This window comes from Columba livia, chromosome 9 (genome assembly GCF_036013475.1).
Source record: "Columba livia isolate bColLiv1 breed racing homer chromosome 9, bColLiv1.pat.W.v2, whole genome shotgun sequence".
In the NCBI taxonomy this organism is placed as follows: Eukaryota; Metazoa; Chordata; class Aves; order Columbiformes; family Columbidae; genus Columba; species Columba livia.
Genome location: NC_088610.1, coordinates 10,451,852 through 10,472,931, shown reverse-complemented (window position 1 = coordinate 10,472,931; position 21,080 = coordinate 10,451,852). Strand labels below are relative to the sequence as shown.

Sequence of the window (21,080 nt, the reverse complement as noted above, 5' to 3'; positions counted from 1 at the left end):
GAAAAAAAATTATTTGGCCTGGAAGACTGAGTCCTTCAGGAGAAGTTTGTTAGGCTTTGCCAGCAAGTTTTAAACTTTTTCTAAAATAAGAAAATAGGCTCCATTGCAGTCCCAATGCAGTAAAATAGACATATATCTTGTGCACTGTTTCTGTGAGAATCTGATGTGAATCAGCATTGTTTGTACTTCAGTTGGCTCAGCCCAGAAATCAGCACCTCCTCTCTTCATAGGCAGCCTGGGCACACCAGAACACAAGCAGGAGTTTCCACCAACCTAAACCTCAGAGATCTTTGGGACAGGCACATAGACACGGATGAAACCAAGCATCTGAAGGGACTGCAGAGGTCACAGGACACTTGCTTTGCTGGTACAAGTCGATGTGGCACTGTCAAAGTTGACAGAGGTGCCCTAATGGGAACCAAACGTGGGCAGCAAGTGCTGAGAGAACAGATTCAGGTGGTGGTGAGAAAAAAGAGATAGTGGGAAGAGACAGAAAACAACAGACATATAGGAAAGGAGGGAAGGTTAGAAAGGCACCTCAGGTTATCAAGCACAATATTTGAAAGAAACAGGGAAAAAAGTACTTTGACCGAGAACATAATTAAACCATGGAACTTCTTGGCAGAAGACCCAGTGAAGGTGACAGTGAGAAATTACTTGGGACAGAGTTTAGACCAGATCTGAAACCTGTCAACTACAGGATACTGGGAAGGTGCATGAGGTCCCACAGCCTGGTCACAGCACCCTGTGTAGCCTGGTGCAGGTCCATACATACCCACTGTTCCTCACACCCACCCCCAAGCACCCATCAGTGGGTGCCCAGCACTGAATGAGGTGGGACCTGGGCTTTCACCAGGGACCATTGCCCCTTAAATACCTTCCAGGATGTAGAAGCAGAGGGCAGGTCACCGGCTGATGTAATTCAGCTCCTCTGAAATCAAACCAGACATCATGATGCAGCTAAAGGACTGTTGAACTCAACACTGGAGGGAGGGGATCATCGCTGAGTTTCATACATGGTGCAAAGGACACTGAGGGGAAGAAAGAGAGACGTTAAATGTTTAAAAAGCATTTTGATTTAAAAAACCTAAGATATGGTCAAAAAGTCAACTAGAAGCCAAGATTTAGCGAGATTTGCTCTTATTTAACCTTCAGTGTGAAATCAGGTCTCAGCCTTTCTATTCTTGGTAACAGCTGATGAACGCAGTCTAACAAGGTATTAATAAACATCTGCCCAGATCTTAGATTAATATGGGAAAGAATTAATGGAGGTCTTAGCACATTCATATTTTCTAATTATGGCAGATGACTTTATTTATAGAAATAATAGGGAGAATGGGAATTGTCACTGACACCATGTCAATATACGTAATGAAATCCAATAATTTAATTGCATTACATTTGGTTAAGGCATCATATCAATAAAAGACCCTCTTTAATCAGAGTGGTTTAGTGGTCGGTACGTACTTCATGCTAGAAAGCTATTAAGATTAATATTTTTTTCAATGAGTCATTGGGAAAATAAGTCATCTGTGACACAGCTATTCCTCTGCCTCTGACCCAAGAGGGAAGGGCCTGGAGGCAAAGCTTTCCACCAGGAGAGGTGAAGTCCATTGCCCCTTGCATAGCTGTCTGGTTTTCATGCTCATTTCTGGACACACCTTGCTTCCAGTCCCCAGAGCATCCAAAATAATAAAATCACGGCCAGACTGAAGCCTGTGCCATATTTTGGTTGTCACCATTCACAGCTAAACTGGCTCATGCATCAGCTCTGCTTCATGTGGTGTCCTCATGATAAAGCATCACCAATGCTTCTGTGGGAACAATATCATACTATACCACTGAGAAAAATAAAGCACTATTTTAAACCCGGATATGTTTATGCCTCCTAAGAGAGTGGGAAAGGCCTATAAAACTTCCGCTAAAGGAGACACGGCTGTTTAGATCATTTGCAGCTTGTTAGGTAAACCCTGAAGCCAGTTTTCATCGGGAGGTGCTGGTGTTGGTGTTAGAGAGCTTTGGGGTTTAAGCAGGCTTTGGACTGACTGTGGCTGTTTATCAAGGTTTTAAAATACATTTCACAATGTTCAGTTAAAGCAGGTGACTAGGGATGTTTGGCTCTTTTCTCCCAGAAGCAGGGAAAAATAAAACAAAGCTACAATTATGGTGACAGATGGTCTGTTACACACAGAGCATTGCTAGTAATTTTGCTTCTTGCACATTGAAGGAGATCTGGAGTGATGCTGAAAAGCCAAGAAAATCCTTTGGTTCCCTCCCGTTCTTCCAAAATGTGTGTCATAATCCATTCTGATCTTCCAAAGCTATCGGTCTGAACTAATGAAAACAGAGCAAGGAAATGCTTCTATTTCTATTAATTATAGAGGCAGGTTTGTGCAATAAACAGAATTCATATCCCTACGGTGCTGCCTAAGTACCTATAATTCAGCTGCTCCACTCACAACTGCAGCATCTTCTTCATATTGTTTTACAAATTAGCAAACCTGAAATCAGCAGCCTTGTACAGTATGATGACATTTAGTTTAACTACAGGGGATCTGATCTGCTGAAATCCACGGGTGGTCTTCCAGTGCTGCTTTTCGCTGCAATTGAGTTACAGCTCCCAAATTAGGTATTCCCAGATCAACTCCCTGTTTTCCATGGAAGTGAAAGTACGGGTGCCTAGGAAATACTGTGCAGTATGAAGAAATCAAAAAGCTACTATTGAACAAAATGTTCCACATGATTTTTAAAATCTTTACAGATACTGAAAAATCTCTTTTTTGGCTTGCATGAAAGTCAAAATTCTGGTTTTGAGCATTCTTTCCACAGAGATTATATTTTGATATTGAATATCCTGCCAGTCTAGGGAGAGTATATTTTAAATTACATGCAACATTAGTCCAGCTGTTTGTGATTTCCCAAGGGACCACAGCAAACTGAAGAAATGTCTTTGCTCTGATGCTGGCAGGTTTTGTGGCATTTCCCTACCCCTTCACTTGCTTCTGCATTCAGCTCCTGACCTCGCTGATGTAAATATGAAGAGAATCAAGTTCCTGGTCTCTTCTGAAGTACGCATCAAAGAGCATTGAAATGATAGGCTTCATTAACCTTGTACATCAGCTTTAAAAGGGAGAAAAAAAGGCTGAGCTGCAGAATTGTCAACAGCATTTCCAGCATAAGGAAGAGGAGCAGGTGAGGGTAAAAGTTACATTTTACACCCTGGGAAATAAAAATGCAGCCCATATTACAGCAACCTCTGACAATATTTTCTGTAGTTGCATTACTACTGTCAAATTAGTGTAGAAGCAAACCCTTCTGAAGACATTAGGAGGAAGACTACCAGCTTTTATTTACCTGCTGCACTATATTCCAGCAAGTGACTGTACAACAAGGCCAGCTCGGGTCACCTGCCAGATGCTAGCTGGTACCTTGACCAGTTTTCCCACAGGTGTGTTTGCTTAAATTTATCTAAAAAAGTTGAAAAATTCAAATACCAGGTTTTAGTTGCAAGCTAGGATCTTGAGAATATGTACATATAAGAAATACAAAAATGTTCAAGCTCACCTCAGATGCCTCCTCATTCACAAGCTATGCTGTAAAGCACCTTTATAGTGAGATACATACCCACTGTATCCCATGGGGGGTAAAAATGGCCTTCAAGATTTCAAGGTCAAAGTGAAAACACAGCTTGTCTACATTTTGATTGGAATGTAATTCACATGATTACTGGGGCTCATGGATTCTTAGGAGAGACAGAGGCATGAAGAGCTTTCATAAAAGCATCAAAAAGGGTGAAAATTAACAGGCAATTGTTAAACTGCCCTAAAAAATAGAGAATACAGATATAAGCTACGTGCCATCATTTTCAATATCTATTTCCTTATTTTGTTAATGGCAGTATCAAATGGTTGTCAGTCTCTTCTCCCCGATAACACATGATATGACAAGAGGAATGGCCTCAAGTTATGCCAGGGGACATTTGTATTGAATATTAGGAAAATTTTCTTCACAGAAAGGATTGTCAGGCATTGGAACAGGCTGCCCAGGGAAGTGGTTGAGTCACCATCCCTAGAGATGTTTGAAAGACTTGTAGATGTGATGTTTAGGGACACGGTTTAGTGGTTGACTTGGCAGTGCTGGTTTAATGGTTGGACTTGATGATCTTTAAGGTGTTTTCCAACCAAAATGATTCTATGATTCTAAGCCACCCACCCACACTAATACGCTCACGCACAGACTTGCAGTTCCCCTCAGCACAGGGCAGAGGAGTGAGGAGCAGGATGGCTGCTGAAATAACAGGATTTGCAGAGTTTAGGGACTTGAGTGAAGACTCTTCCTGGATCTCCAGCCTGCTCTGGTCATCAGAAGCTGGACCGCTGGGCAGCGATGTGGTCCGGTGAACCTGCCCGCAACTGTTCAGTGCTGGACCTGTCACTGACTTTGCTGGAAAGGCAATTCTTGCTGGCTGTTTTGCACTTGAACTTCTGTAACCAATATGGGCATCTTCCAGGAGCTACTACAAAATAACTTCCCACAAATGGCCCAGTAACAGAAAATCTATTTCAGTGTGTTGCCAGTGCACAGTTTTGCTGCCACTGGTTCCCTAAAGTAGGTTTGCCCAGAACTGTTGAAAAGCAAAACATTCACTGTGCCCTGGGGCAAATGAAGCGTGAAAGTCCCTTTATCACTGACAGAAGTTTTGTTTCTAATTTCCCATCTACTCTTCTGAATGTTATCCTACAGTATTGGCACATAAGCTTAAACGATAAATACAGATTCCAAATAGAAAGCAACAAAATATTAGTCAGATAGGCTGGTGGTGTCTGCAAATTGTGGTGGGGACACTCATGTTTCAAGAAATAGAAATTATAGGACAGAATAATGTTGTTATGTTGTTATGTAGACTGAGAGAAAATGCTAGCACAGAATAGGATGAAGTAATGGACCAAAAGCTGATTGATTTTTTTTCATCTTTAATCCATATGGGATCCTGCACAGCTCCTCCTCCCTATTCTTATTATTATTTGTGTTTAGCAGATGACTAAAATAGCACACGAGGCAAAAAATCTGAGAAGAGAGTAATAATGTGATGCATAGTGTTAACTCGCTGTTTTTGGAAATAGCCATTTATCTTGGTTAAAGGAAAGCTTAGCCCAAGTACTAAGCCAAGTAATCATGATTAGGGAGAGAAAAAGACATTCACCTCCTTAGAAACTCAATACTCTTCAACAGTAATAGCACTGCAGTGACATTGTTCAAAGCTGGATACTTGCTGTAATTAATATAGATTATTGTCATATAAGGAACGGAAGCATCTGTGCCTGCTCCTACCATGTTTTCATTTCTAGACCAGTTATGACACCAAAATACAGTGGAATTTTGTTTCATGGACATGGTCCTTTCACTGTTCTGAGTGCTCTGCTAGCCTCAGAGGACTGTAAAGATTTTGTTCTCTTTGTTGGCTAAAACCTGCCTGGAGGGCATACGTACATGGTTCTCTCTTATAGAGACTTATCTTTTATTCTTTCTCATTGTCTTTCCCTCTGACTCATAAGAAAAATTGTTTTTATGCTAAAAAGTATATTACAAGAACACATCTATATAGAGATTCATGAATTCTCAAGCTGTTGGTTTTCTAAGGAGGCTGAATATGCATCTGTACCAGTCAGCGTATCACGCACTGAACTCCTCCACAAAGCAGGTGATATAGTGCTTGCACTGATTTTTGACCTAACAGAGTGGTGTAGTGCTGTACTAAACCCAGCTCATCAGTAGTCATTTGGCTCATTGACTCTGCCAGATTTCCCATCCACTTCATAGCACCACTTCTGTAGGTTTCATTACTACCATTACTGCAATATGCAGCCGTTCCTACTCTCTCTTGTGTGTGCACATCAGTGTTATCCTTTACCTTGTGTTCCCTGCCTTTCTAATACTCTGCCTTATCGTAACCCACTTAATCTCTAACTTTCTCTCCCAGTCTTGCTCATCAGGCTGGATTTGATCTGTGCCCTCACTACAAATGAATCCATCAGAAAAACTTCCTTCTTCTGCTGGAAATAGTTCTCTGGGGCATGCACCTTCCCTGAAGGAATTAAGGTTTTGCATTTTTTTTTCCAATCAGGCAATAGATTTCTGTCTTTAATGTGTGACTTGGAAAAATTCTTATCAGTGGGCAAAGCAAACAGGGAGCTCTGGAGAGCGCATGCTTGAGTTCAGGGGTCCATGGAGGTGTAGCCATATTGCACACAACTTGGATTCACTAGCCAATAGGCTGATGCCTCTACAGAATTGCATTAAAAAAAATAAGGGTACTTAAAATATTCAATTCTGTGAAAATTACATTAAATATATGCATGAAAAAATATTTCCAGTGCTTTTCTACAGCATTTGGGTACAAAATTATGTTTTGTGAATTTGACATAACAATTGATCATCTTCAACTAAGAGGCTACAGATGGTGAAGTGTTTGTCCTGAAAGAACGAGGAACAGCCATACAGTGTTTATGCTGCAAAATTTACGCTTTTGCAATAAGACAAGGAGTAAAGATGCTCATGAGACCCGAGCTGGGTGTTAGCTTTTACCACAGAGGTCCTTATTTCACAGCTCGGTGCCTCAGTCATATCGGTAGGATGGAGCTTTTATATCTGTCCTTCCCCATCAAGCCCATTTCTTAGTTTCAAGGGAGGCAATTAATCTTTACTGAGTGTCTGTCATAACCAGATTTCTCAGCTGATGTGGTCAGTACTACTCACAACTCATCTATAGACATCTCTCTGTATTCAGAGGTCCTCCAGCAGATCCAAGAGCCTGCCTGTGATGGAAATGTGACTACCAGGCAGCTCATGCTCCTCTCATTCCTCCCATCTGATGATCTCAGACATTTAGATCTCAACTAACTGTGTTTCACATATGCCAGTGGGTTTAATACAACGTTCCACTGACAGCCAGGGAAAATCTACTAGCACATAATTAAACAACTCGCTTGAATTGCCAGGTCATGCTAACAAGGCTGATCCATCACTCCTGTTCCTCTTCCTGGGCCACTGTTTTGTATCAGATCTTTTGCTAACTGACCTGCACAACCCAGTGCAAAAGCAGTTGCCTGCAATGGTGAAGTAGCTCTACACCAGTATCCACAACAGGACACCAACCTGCTTACTGGCGGAACAGTGCAGGCAGGTGGACTTGAGCAGGGATGAAGCCAATGAAGAGCTTGTGCAAATCACCTCCTTGTTCTGCGCCTCGGTGTCACATCTGCACTTTAGCACTAACAACAGACATCTCTGGGTGATGGTCTTCAGTGACATGTGGAACCTCAGCAGCGCTCTGGTGTTCACGCTGACTGCCCACCCGCCAGCAGCACACGTATTTGGCCAGCTGCAGCCTGCTAGATCCTTGTGAAAAATAACAAGCAGGCTAAATGAGACTGCTGTATTTTGCCACAGAAAATAAAGTCAAATAACAGCTAAAATTGGGAAAGGGAGCGGCAAAAGGGGAGCAGAGAAGGCAGACCGAAGGCAACATATGAGTAGTATTTATTTTTTAATCCCATCTCTTTTAGTGTCTGTGATGAGCACTGTAACTAAAGGAATCTAACTGAATTAGAATTTCAATATGTCCTGAGCAGATTGGAGCTGTTTCCATTCATGAACAGCACGTCCCAGCTGTAATTGCCTGCTTGCTTATCCACACAGCTCTTTACAGCTAATCCAAATGTGGACTCAAAAATAAATAGTGCCAGAGCATTGACTTCCCGCTGAGCAGTAGTTTTAGCTCACCTCTGCTTTTGCTTTGTTCCGGCTGGTGCTCTCGATGGCATGGGGACTGGCTCAAAGGAGACAAAAGATGATTGACCTGCCCAAGGAATTAGATGGGACAAGAAACACTACTGCTGTATCTGCCCTGGATGTTTGTGCTTTTCCTCTGGGTGCTGCTCTGCATCTGTTTATCTTTCTCTGCCCCCAGCTCTCTCCCCAGCCACATTGCTTGTGTGTTCTGCTTCTTCTTAGTGGCTTCGCTAAAGGCTGCTGATGCCTTCCCTATCCCCAGCATCACTCTTGCCTTCCCTGTGCTCCTGCCCACAAACACACCATAGGGTTTTAGCACTGCTTTCCTGAAATGAAATACTCTCCTCAGGGACATTTAAAAGCTGTGTACTTCTCAGATCAGGTCTTCTCTGGGGGGGTGTAAAGCTGAGGCACAGCTGCACTAAGCTGGAATTAGAGGAGATGTCCCCATGGATGGGACTTGGCATTTCCCTAAAGCAAGGCTCAGCCTTTGCTCTCTGACATGGGAATCTGCATGTATGTTCGCTCTTCTCCCTCCTTGCTGGGTGGAAAGTGGTTTTCCACCATCTTTTAAGCTATTTTCTCCACTACATCCACCATAGACTTCCTGGGAGACTTTGGCCAAGTCTTGGCAGCCTCTGTGCCTGTGTTCATCACCTGTGAAAAGGCACTGCAAACATCCCATTGCTTCTGTGTGGGGTATAAATACCAGGGCCCTGAGATGACAGTGGTGCAGGGACATATCAGTCAAGTCAGAACCCATGTTGCTTCAGCCTAGTCAGAGATTATCAGCTCCCACTGTGCAACTAATTATTCTTAAAAATAGTCTTTTTAGTACCCAAAAGAGCCTCCTCTAAGAGCTGGTAAAGTGGGTAACCACAAAATCTCAGCTGGTCATTCCCTCTAGATGACCATCAGAGAGACTGACTTCAGCACGAAACTAGAGCTGTAAACAGCTCCCAGCCCTGGGAGTGGAGGACCAATGTAGCAGTGAGCCTCCACTTTGTCTGCCTTCTCTCACCCTCTCTCCATTTCCCACTGGGTTTATCATGGAAAGATTGTAAGACATAGAGCATCTTCACTGTCACTCATGTGCTTGTAGCCAGCCAGCCAGCCCCAGGGCCATATAGCTCTTCTGGTGCAGTGTAGCGCCTAAGGTGACATAACCCTCTGCAAGCACAGAGAAGTGTGCTAAGACTTAAAGGAAAGGATCAAGTGAGGTAGCGTAGCACTTTCACTGTCTTCATCCTCACCTCGAGGATGCTTCCTCACCAGTGAAATGCTACCTGGTCTTTGGCAGAGCAGATCTCCCCATCAAACTTTCTTGGCTCAGCTGATGAGAGGCATAGTACAGCGGGGTGACCCAGCGCTTACCACTGCTGCACCCCATCCCAAAGGCAGCCAATTTTAAAGGCAGATTGTGCCCTTCTCCAACCCCAGAGAGCAGCTGAGGTGATGAATACAGTGCTTGTCCAACGTGTCACTTGCTACGTAAATCCAAATTCAGTACAGAAAGCTAAAAATGTTTGCAGAGTCCTGGCAGGCAAAGGGGACAATTATCCTCAGCTGTTCCTCACAAATGTTGATACCCAGCAACTGCATATCAAGAGAGGCATTGCCTCGTGCTTGGATTGCAAACTCACCAGCACCAAAACAGGCAGATGGTAATAAGGGCTGGCTCTTCACTAGATGCTCTGCTACCTGAAGGTGGCCTGAAAGTGTCCTCCACCAGGTACAGTGATGGGATGAGCAAATCCCTTGTACAGATGAGGAAGCTGAGGCCATAGTGCCAAACTGCTCTGAGCTGGCCTGGAGGTTGCCAAAGAAGAGAAGCTGGGACTTTCTTGCTTGCAATGACAAGCAGTAGCTCCCTCCTTTGTATCTGACCTAGGAACACAGGAATTTCTTCAAAAAGTTGCAGTTTCAATCAGTTAAATAAGTAAATTAAGACTAACACAGTGCAGCCAGGGTGAGCAAAATATGTCATCATGGGGAGGGTAAAGTATAGGAAGAGGCGTTGGGGCAGGGGGCAGGAAAACCAGGGAGAAGGATATTTTAGTTAAAAAGCTCAGGAAGAATAAAGACCATAAAATCTGCAGCCATGCTGTGTGGGTTACTTAGATTAGTACTGGGCAGGTAGCTCTTAGTAAAGGGGAAGGCTGGGAGTGACAAGCATCATTAAATGGCAAGTTTTTACAAAACACAGAAAGCCAGCACTGGAGGAAAAAAAAAAAAAAAAACATACTAAACATAATGAGATGCAAACCTGTAAGATTTAGAGGTTACTTTGGTTGGAATGTTTAATTTTGAAGTGTGAACATATTGCATTTTGTCATATAGCAAAGAGTCAGAGATACTTCAGCCTTTCTGAATATGTCTCTTACTCCTGTATTTACTCAGGAGAGGGAATTAAGGATTGTAAAGGATGACTTTAAGTTAAAAAAAATTTTGCCTTTGAAAACAAAACCAAAAGTCACTGTGTTCCACACACAGCTAAGCTACATCCCCATGTTATTGGCTTCAGGTACCACTGGCAGCCCTGTTCTCCTCCTCCTTTGGACATGGAGGGTCTTGGACCTGCCTGTACTGTGAGAGCCCAGCAAGACTGCCCTGGCTCTCCCTCATTCAACTCAAAAACTAGACAGAAAGCCCTGAGCTCTGGGGAGAATTAGGAGAAGGGCCAGAAATAGAGGTAAATTCATTAATGAAGCCTCATTAGCCATTAGTCTTCCTAAACTCTTATCAGTACATTAACACATGCTGCCAGTTGCCCATTTTTGCCTCGCCATTATGAGGAACCCCAAATTCAAGGTCATCTGCCAGTTGGATTAGTCAATTAGTACAACCAGAGCTTCTGAGATGCTCCAAAGAGAACAGTTATTTATGTCATTCCGTCCTGTACTGTGCCCATTAGCTTGCAGAACAGCAAAGTCCAGTCACGAGGCAGAAATACACCACTTGATATTGCTGTTGCTGCTTCACAATTTAGTGTTGTTGCTGCCAGAGCGTTAAATGTTTCCTAAGTGGTAACTGTCTTCTACTAATGCAGATGCATTTCTTTTATGAGTTAGCTTATTGCCGTTGTTCTTAGTCCATGCTTGCCATTCTTCTGTTATGGCTGCAGGCAAATAGAATTAGGGCAAGCCAGATACTGTGCTCAGATGGAGACTTGCAGTGAAAACAGATATTTTGACTATGCAAGAAACACTACCGTCTGAATTGTGTCAGAAGAAGGGAGTTGCCAGCCAGGTGTTCACCTGATTCCTGGTTTGCATCTTCAGTGCTTTGGGGTTCAAATGAATCTTCTGGATGGGAAATATTGGGATGAAGCATCCAGAGTGCTTGGCAAAGTGGACACTGCAGGGTGCGGGTGTATTCAGACAAAGCTTAAGAGGTCAGTGATTGTATCTGTAGGGAAAAGTTTAGCTTTTCTTGGGTTTTGATGAGTCAGGATGTCTTTTATGAGGCAAAATTAATGCAAGTGCTGTTCTTTTTACAGTGGTGACATTGCCCAGGAAATGAAATGCCATAAGGGGAGCAGAGCTCATTAGTTTGGTGCCATAAATGGTTCTCCAAGGTCCCAGAAACCCTGTGATTAATGTAAACATAGACAGACGCAATTACAAATAAACACATATATAAAATGCAGTTTTCCACCTGAAAACATTGTCCACAACATCCCTTTTCCACAGATGAGGTGACCTAGAGATAAGGGACATTTCATACCGACCATGACATAAACAGAAGCCTGAGGAAGGAGAGCAAGCAGACCAGGGTGAAAATGAGGACAACAGAACATGTAATACAGTTACCAAGGTATCAGCTAAAGGTCTTGAGATCCACCCTCAGAATCACATATTTTTTGGAGCAATTTGAAGCAAATGCTGCCACAGTGTGTTTTTTTCACACTGCAGTCCTTTCTGAGGTGGTTGCTGTTGGGTGGACATATTGACACTCTTTAGGATGGAGCAGAGTAGTTCAGATCTTACAAGAACCACCTCACGTCTTCATCTTGCAATGTCTGAAAAAGTGGAAACCTTGTCAGGTTTTCTACTGAGTTCCATAAAATTCACCAGATGATGATGTACAAGAGAAGGATGAGAACAGGAGAAGACTGAAGGGTGGGTCAGCCTTGGGAAGAACCACTGTATCAGTATCATGGGCCCCTAGAGCTGCTCCTTGGCCAGTGCAGAGCCGCAAAGTGCCATGGGCACAAACATACATGTATTCACAGGAGACTTTACATTTTTTACTATGTGTTTCTTTCTTAAACATTGCGGATTTATTCAGAATAGACCCAAATGCCAAGAATGAGGTGTGTATTGTAAAAGTAAAGCATAGCTTCCCCACCTGTCTCTGTGGCAACTGCACTGAGATATAACTCTGTTGATGCCCCACTGGGTAAATAGTGAAGGAAACAGCAACATCAAGCAGAAAGTCCAGAGTCCAACCCAGTATCCCTATTCTAAGACTATACAGCAGAACTTATATCAAGTACAGCAGTTTGTTGGTAACCTGCCCAATAGGAATATCCCCTACATACTCCTGCTAGTCAAAAAGCAGCCTGTAGCACCTCTTCTAAACTGATTTTTTAACAGGTATTGTCACGACGTTAGGTGCTCCGTCTGTTCAAGCAATAGCACAATCCACTTTTACTCTAAATGCCAGGCTGACATCCTGTGGTAATGAGTTTCACAGGCGGATAACTTGTTGCATGATAAAAATATGTTGCCAGCAGCTGACTCACGGTGGCAATGGAAAAGAAAAAAAAAGAAAAGAAAAAAGAAGCATTACTACTTGTTTTCTCAGAAAAGAAGAAAAGAGAGGGGGAACTGGGAAGGAATGGGGTTCACAGTCCTGACTCGTGATTAACTCAGGGGAGGAGAAAGGCTTGGAGGTTTGCTAACTGACCTGGTGAAGCAAGACACAGTCCTGCAGGTTGCGACCATTCCAGGTTACAAGTCCTCCAAAGGCCTTCAAAGGAGGGTCTTGGGGGGGTTGCGTTGTTACTGTTCTGCAAAAGACTCTTACCTTACACCAAACCCCACCTAAAGGAAACATGGGCTTTAGTCGCTTACATCTGACCTCTGCTGTGGTGTCACCAGTGTAACAATTTTACACAAAATTAGGTGTGTAATTGGGTGTTAAATAGTGATGGTTAGCTTGGATTGCCCAACTAATGAAGCAGGCAGCATTAATGCTGTCACATACGGACTGCTCCGGGGCACTGGCCGTATATGGGAGTCTGAAATCACTCTGCTGGGAACTGACACCCCTTTTCCTCCTCTGGCATCCCCGTGGTGGGACAGAGCCTCAATCCAATACCTGACATGGCCTCTGGGCCCTTGGGTAGTTGCTCTGAGCCTTCCTGCATTGCTTGATGCAGAAACAGCAGCTCATTGGGTGCGGGCTTGGTGGTCCCTGTTGTGCTGTGCTGTTTGGCGTCATGTAGGTGCAATCTTACATACCTGAGTGAGGATTAAACCCAAGGTCCTGCAACCCAAACTTCTGGCCATAATCACTATAAAACCACTTTTTAGTCAGTAGGTATATTGATTAGGTCCTAGTAGGTGTTATTTCACCTTCTAATCTATTGTTACTTCAGGGAGGACATACCTCTTTCCATTGTTTATTCCTCAATAATTAACTACAGTGGTTGTAAGGGAAGAAAATACTCTTTTTTGGCTCTTAGAGTTGCAGTGATGACCACAGTCAAGGAAGGGGCTGGGGGAGGTTCCCTTCCTTCTACCTCCCTTCTTTTGGGCCACCTTCTGGTCCAATTTGCTGGCATGAAGGCAGCACAAAAGATTTGTGAGATAATAACCCCCTGTTATTTCAAGCAAGGTTCCTCCCTGCAAGCCCCAGTCCCTAGCCAGCATCTCTGACCATCGCAGCAACAGGGAGCAGCAGGATCCCAGCAGGGAGGAGGTCACATGATCACCAGTTTGGCCAGTTTTCCCAGTTTGTGTGTTTGGCCTGAATCTGCACCATTGACCCTGCAACGGAGCTCTAGGCTGAGCCCAGATGGAGAGCCCAGTCCCTTGACACCCATCAGCCTGTCTGTGTATGGATGGACTTTGGCTCCCATCCATGTCTGTCTTCCCCTGCAGCCACCTTTGCAGGATTTAAGTATTCTCCTAGGTTCACCACTATGCAAATATTGAAATTAGTCCTTTGCATGATTATGTAGATAGTGACATTACAGACATTTTCAGGCAAGGAGCACTAAGGAATTCATGTGCTTTCGCTGCTAAGAGCATCAACAGCCATTTGTTTTGGGTTTTTTTCAGTGAGCTAAAGAATAGCCCCCAGTGTATGAAAATCTTCAGTATTAAAGCAATCGGTATCTGGATTTTTTTTCCTTAGGCTTTTCTCTGAATACAGTAAAATTATAAAGTGCTGTGCCAAATTCCCAGAGATCGAGATTTTAACTGAGCCTCACTAAAACCAGGCACAGATTAGGAGGAACTACAAAGGGAGCTGTAGTCAAATAGAGCCTGTGGTCCCAACCTGGCACCTGGAAAGGTGTTTGCTCATATTCAGTTGATCTGGAGTAACAAAAACCTGGTAGGAATAACTCAGTTGTGAATGTGCCTTGAATCAGGGCGAGAGAGCAGCCTTCCTTAGGAACCTTTTTATTTCCTTTCACCTTTTTATTTCCAATTCTATGAGATCTAATGGAAGTACAAGTTTTAAATTCATTCCTTAAAATTATATCCTTCAGACTTTTCCCCCTCTTCAGAAGACCCTGAGGGCCTGAGAGAAGGCAGCAGGTCTCATACCCTACTATGAAACAAGTAAGCCCCATGGCAGAAATCTAGCCAGTCTGGTACCAAATGGCCTTGGGTCAGTAGTTTCTCTGTGGGAAAAGACATCCTTGTCACATCAGTTACATTTCCACAAAATGCTGCATTTACATCTCATACTTGTGCCTCATTTGGAAATTTTCCTTGAGAGTCTCATCAGGCTGAGAGATGTTGTACAACCAATAAGCTGTAAGGAACATGTCTGTGCTTAACAATAGCCACTTTCTACCCCCAAAATACTGACATAAGGTCACTGGATGCAGCTATTACCTTTTCTTAAACTACTGATGATTTCTTGTCCATGGTGCAAATACTTTGCAGTGTGGAGCATAGCTAAGCCTGATTAGCCAGGATCAGATTTTACCAGTGGGGCTAATGAGATTTATCTTTCATTCCCACCCACTGATCTGTTCATCCCACCCATCATTTTACATCTCACCTTGACTTAACAAATGGTCCATCTTCAGACTACACTGGGCATGGCCACAGGGGACTTGATACTCTGGATATGATGTGGTCTGCCTCCTTGGATGGGCAGTGACAAAAATTATCCCTCTTCCCTCAGGTCCTTCCATCGTCCCACTGCATCAAGCAAAGCCAACACTGGGCAACCCTCTAAAATGTTTATTTGGACCAGTGGACGGGGCTCTACATCTTACAGACATGATGAGAAAAGGTAAACGGCATCTGTGCTGATTGTCTCTTACAGATTTTGACTCTTTAGGAGTGCAGCCTGTAGCTTTTCTTCAGTGGTGGCACTGAGGGGGGAGCAAGGGTGCCTCTCACCCTCTGGCTACTGCTCCGCCGACAAGAAGACCAGCCCAGGAGTGCCAGGGCTAACTTGTCAAACCAAAATAGAGTGGAGGGACAATGCTAGAGCCATGGTCAAAGTATTTCTTGCCCCCAGGACATCAGCAGCACACTGTGACCATCTCTGAGGTCAGCACACACACCTTGAACATTTGAAAGCACACTAAGCCCCAGCCACAAGTTTTCAGCCCCAGCTCCAACCCTGTGAAGCCTTTATACCCTTTGCAGGAGTCCTGTTTCCAGCCATCAACCCACACCACTCCCACACACCCCTCCAGAAAACACCCACCCTGTCCCCGTCTCCTCTCCCTCAGCCACATCATTGCCCTGTGTAACTTTTACACATCTGGATGGTTCATCCAGCTGTCAGAGATGTTTCTGGTTTATGTGTGTGTATGTAACGATAAGCATGTGTGCAACACATTGCCCAACAGCCAAGGGATGACAAGCAGCTTGAAAGTGAGCTGGTTACTGGTAGCCCACCAGCCCACTTAAGTGATGTTGCTGGAGGGAACAGGCTGAAGGAGACAGAGGAATAAATGAGCTATTGGATCTCTCAGGGGAGAGGGGAATTACACAGAAGAGAAGGAAAGGATAGGAGAGGTTTTAAGTCCACAAAGGCAGCATTCAGTTGGGAATGAAAGAAGTTAAACATTTCTGATGAAAGAACAATTATCAGTAACACTCATACTCATTCTTCCAAAAACTTTCTCCTTTGTAGTGAGATTTGCTGGACAGCTTGTCTTGTCACAACCAGACACATTTCCCTTTCTTTCCCCCTTCCCTCCTCTCCTTCAGTTCCCCTTGCAAGGGGAAACCATTAAATGTAATGACAAAAAATCAGACTCCGGTGAATCAAAAACAGAGGTCAATGTATCTACAGTACCAATTAGCAAAACACACTCTTCAGTTATTCTAATGAGACATTACTGCTGGCATCTGTGTGGGAAAGTGCACTCGTGAGTCCAGGCAGCAGAGCTGCCCTCAGGATGCCAAGTTTCTTTGGAGAATTGGCCCATTTGCTGAACTTTTCTGCAAAGGCTGCATTGGTGTTCAACCCTTTTGACAATCTGATCCCAAACAGATATTTTGAAGCCACAAAGGGCAGCTTGGCAGCAGGTTTCCATGGACTTTTGATTGGAGCTGGTTATCTAATTGCCTCATGTACTTCTGCAAGTCTCTAATTGAATTTTCCCCAGGCTAATATTCTTCTGCGCTAAAACACTCTCACAGACAGGATTGTCCAAGGTTAGACAGTCAGAGGAGATATCTGCCCACACACTGGGCTGCCTGGAAACCGTGTGCTCCTGATTAGCATGGCCTTCAACTCACACCAAACCTTTCAGTGAGACAAACTAACTTGGGCTGGCATCTGGTCAACTTAAACCCTGGGCAGAATTCACCCCATCTTCCTGCAGAAATGAAGACATAGGGAACAGTATCTCTGTACTTCCATACCAGCCATGATCACTTCAGGTGCCTTTTCACACCTTCGGGTAGGTTTATTTCCCAAACAGTCCCGTAGAGCCATACAGCAGGAACATTTCATACCCTGTGAATGATTAATAAAAATGCAGGAGGTAAAGGGAGGAAGAGAAAATTGAAACAGGAGAGTGCTGACCACAGCCTGAGGGCTGCAGAAGAGGTGTGAATGCAGAGCAAGTGTTGCTGGTGGGAGAAATGCACCTGCCAGTGTCTGGCAGTGACTGTAACACGTGTAACGCCACCAGAAACATCGCTGTATCAAACAGGCAGTGCATTTTAGAGAAATTACTCCCCCTAAATGACCCTTTCCTGAGAATTTTTGTTCTTTAAGCTTCAGACAGGATGATTGTCAGCTGGAGCAGCAAGCTTTTCTCCTAACACGTGCCACGACTGCTGAGTTTTGAGGCATCACACCGTAATAATATCCTATGCAGCAATGGGTCACTTGCTGTGGAAAAATCCCCTCCTGGGTGGAAGGTGTCTCTTGGGCATCTGCTTTTGCAGGATTTAATCCAAAATTTAAATATTTATTTCATTGCTCCTTTAGACATCCACCATTCCTCAATTGCCACATTTTAGGCTTCAGAAACCTAGTCAAGCCCTCATTCTTTCCCAGCTGTCAATTAGGCTTTCTACAACATTGTAAGCTCAGAAAACCAAAGCACTGGTTTGATTTGGTTCAGTTCAGACCAGTTTGGTGGGAGAGAGGTAAGGAATTGAGTGAACGAAATCTGTTCATGTGGATAGGAATTTTTCTACAACCATCACTGAGACTTTTGTGAGAGCTCCAGAGACATTTCCTGTTGCCATAGCTCTAATAACAAAAACTGATGCAGCTAATTATACCCTATAAAGTGAAAGAAAAAAAGTAAAGAAATTGGCTTCTGAGCAGAAAAGTCCCTGAGTATTAGGAATTGTGCTGGTAAGATACAGGAGGATTTTTGGTTCTTGCATTCAAGGATTCCTGATATCAGTAGATACCTCAACATGAGGTAATTTGAGTGATGTCTGCATAATAACTGTGATATCAGAGAAGTGAATGTGAATTCAAAGTCACTCTGAATAATTCAAGCAGGCAGGTGTCCCCATCTGACAAGCCCCATGACTGTGCAGTGCCGGAGGAGGCAACATCTCCCTCAGTGCTACACCATGGTCTGTTTGCAAGGGAAAGAATCTGAGGGTCAGTAATTTGTGTTTATTTTCAAAAAAATAAAGTAATTACAGATGCCTGATTATTCTGTATTTCCAGGGAGGAAACTAGACCCCCTTTTCCATGCTCCTAGGTCTACCCATTTAGGAGCAAAACAGGAACTGTTGTACTGGTTTGGCAGGAGTTTTACTTTAGCCTCTTCTGCTCTACACGGCAGTGTCCAGTTGCAAGCCCTTGGCATACCAGACCGTTCCTATTACATGCCAATAAATTCATCAAATCCCCAGAGTTGTGAAGCAGCCCTGCACCAGCAGAGCACAGAGCACGTACAATACATGTGGCATGTCTCGTCCTTCACGTGAGTGAGTGCTAAATGGTCATGTCCCTCATGGTATCAAAGAAAGGTCTTGGCTGCAGCAAATACGAGCAACTCTACAGAAGAGATACTTCTTCCTTTAGGCTGGTAGGCTCAGATCAGCTGTCACATATTCAGGCTGAGTAATGTAATCTAGGCTACCTCATTTCATCACACAGGTCCTCCCTAAGCCTTCCCTTGCTCTGAACTTCTGCAGGAGCTGCAGAGGGATCCCTGCACTGCTGCTGTACAGAGACATGGAGAGGAAAAACCTCTGCTCTGTCTGTCCCCGGCAGGCATGGTCATAGCTTAGATTTCCCCTCTGGCAGCTGTGCCTGGGTAGAGCAACCAGCCCATATCCTCTGAGGAATTTGGCAAAAGGAACATGGAGTTTTAGCAGTGGAGACCTTCAGTCTGGAAATAATCAGAAGAGCAAAGACCTTTTGTGCTTGGAGGCTTGCTTCCTATTAAATGTCTTTGCACAGGACATATTCGGGGAGTTATTACAGGTAATTGCAAATATTGGATGGAGTCACCTAGGTGAGCAGTGTCTGGGATGCAGTGATCTGTACTTAAACACATTGCAGCAGTCAGCTAATTGTGGCTGTGTAGCCCTGGGATCCAGAATCAGCCAGCTAAGCATGGAGCTCTTCCAGCTCACCGAGTAGAAAGAGGTCCCTGGGCTGTGCCAAAAGTTCACATGTGCACAAAATCCTCCCCAGGGAGCAGCACACACATGTGTGCAGCCACCGCTGCTGCTCCAGCTAAGGAGATGCCAAAGTTGCTCTGTTAGCAGCAAAATATTCTGGACAACAACATATCCTGTCCCCCGAAGCCAGGGTTCTCTGGGGCAAAAATGTGAAGTCTGGTAACAGCAGATGTTCCCAGTATCTTGCTGAGCAAACTGACACCTCCCGAGTGCAGGTAGGAGTGGGAAGGAAGAGGAGGAGGGATGGTTACTCAGCGTGTCTCCTGGGCTGCATCAGGATCGGTGTGTCACTCACCGGCACGTACCACGCCACCGCACACCTCGGCCTGTGGGATGACACTGACTCCTGGCAGGGGTTCAGAAGAAAGAAGCCCTCTATAAGGTGCACAAGGCTACCACTTTCTTTTTGTCTCAGGCTTTGAATGACAAATATTTTCAAAAGAGCAACCGAACAACTGCTCCAAGCCTGACACTCAAGGCAGAGCTTCATTTAGCTTTATTTACAATGGCAGGTGAACGCAGGACATCCACCTGGCAAGCAGTCACCACACACTGTCCCCTTTGCCGGTCACCTGCCAGATAGATCATTTCTACAACACACCCTTCAGTCCATCCTTTTTTACCTCTCATTGCACATTTCCTGGCTCAAGGCCATAGGGGAAGTATTTGTAACCATTCTCAATTAGCTATTTATTTTTAAATTGTCCATTTGTATCCCTTTTATGTCCTAGCTACTCTGGTGACATTAGTGAGCGATTGCACTGTCTCTCTTTTATGTCTACATGCTGACATAAGTTATGCTGTGTGATTGGTTAATGTGCTGGAACTGCAAGACAATCTCTGCCTTTCTGCCTGCTTCCATTTGGGAGCAATGCAAATCGTAATAGCAGCTCTCAGAGTTAAATACAGTTTGATAAATAATAATAGAAAAGTAACATTAGATTGTTACTCTACATACTTCTTTGAAGGCAATTGCATCTGCTAGTTCACAATGTAGTTTTTCTCCCCAATGCCAGAGACCATTTTGACAGGCTGAATTACCATTTCATTTCCAACTAGAAAAACACTGACAAGCTTTAAAGGATGATTTTGAAGAGAAACCAGAAACATCTAAACATGTAAATTACAGTTGTATGAAGAAACCTCAGCAGGTCTTAGGTATGAAAGACTATTGACTGCAGTATCATCTAAGCAAGATTTTTGCTATAAAACCCAACACCATATGTGTTTTTCCTGACTATGACTCATCATCTAAATACAAATTCAATCCCAGTTTCAGGGAGTTTATGATTAAAACTATTTTCTTGTTTCTGTTGTGTTTATGTATGATTTACGATTTTACATCAGTCTTAACTCTATTTCTTTGTCCCTATTAGCGAACATCAGTTTTATGGTTGGTCTGGCACAGTGTTTTTTTCCAAGGTTGAGTGAAACTTGGTGGTTTCAGCTTAAATGAGTGGTGGGTTTGCTAGAGCCCAAAGTGATGTTGATATTGCTCACCTGCCATTTTGCAGACAGTAGAAGAGGAACTTCTTCCACATGTACTACTATGTCCATGTTATGGTGGTGCCAGGGCTCAGAGGTGTGCGGTTCACATGCTTCGGGTGCTGCCTGGACGATTCAAAAGAACCATAACAGAAAACACTGGAGTTTTTGACCAGCCTCAGGTCTGTAAGTACATTTTAAACCCACAAAGTTTGAGTGTGTTTGAAATGTACTCAAATATTTCCTTCTTCACCACTGTGTCCTCATGACCCATTGAATCATCAAAGGCTTGGAGATGAAAGGAGGACTTACGGTTAGAAAATGCAAAGGACTCTACTGAAGGGGGAATGGTTTGTTGTATCTTTTTTTTTTTTTTTTTTAATCCCAGAACAAATAGCTTTGGTGGATAATTTTCTGTGAGGGTTTTCACCATAATGAGTAACTGGGCTTACAGAAAGCTGTTTTATAAATAAAGTAAATAAGCTCCAA

General features: G+C 43.8%; 1 protein-coding gene and 1 long non-coding RNA gene across 12 annotated transcripts in view; one reads left to right on the top strand and one right to left on the bottom strand.

Moving 5' to 3' along the window:
- LOC110361786 (uncharacterized) overlaps nt 1-20,721 on the bottom strand; it is a 29,192-nt gene extending 8,471 nt beyond the window's left edge. Inside the window, exons 1-2 of the long non-coding RNA XR_010474643.1 lie at nt 20,607-20,721; nt 878-1,031 (exon numbers count right to left, since the gene is read on the bottom strand). This is a non-coding gene — a long non-coding RNA (uncharacterized LOC110361786). The remainder of the gene's footprint in view (nt 1-877; nt 1,032-20,606) is intronic.
- Nucleotides 1-21,080, top strand: part of LOC102083677 (calcium-activated potassium channel subunit beta-2) — a 143,669-nt gene that overhangs the window by 110,581 nt on the left and 12,008 nt on the right. For 8 of the 11 annotated variants that reach the window (XM_005506568.3, XM_021293061.2, XM_021293062.2 and 5 more), the window contains one exon: nt 15,163-15,273. The exons of the other annotated variants lie outside the window; for them this stretch is intronic. In XM_005506568.3, coding sequence (XP_005506625.1) covers nt 15,163-15,273 — 111 coding nt within the window. The remainder of the gene's footprint in view (nt 1-15,162; nt 15,274-21,080) is intronic. 11 annotated transcript variants of the gene reach the window in all.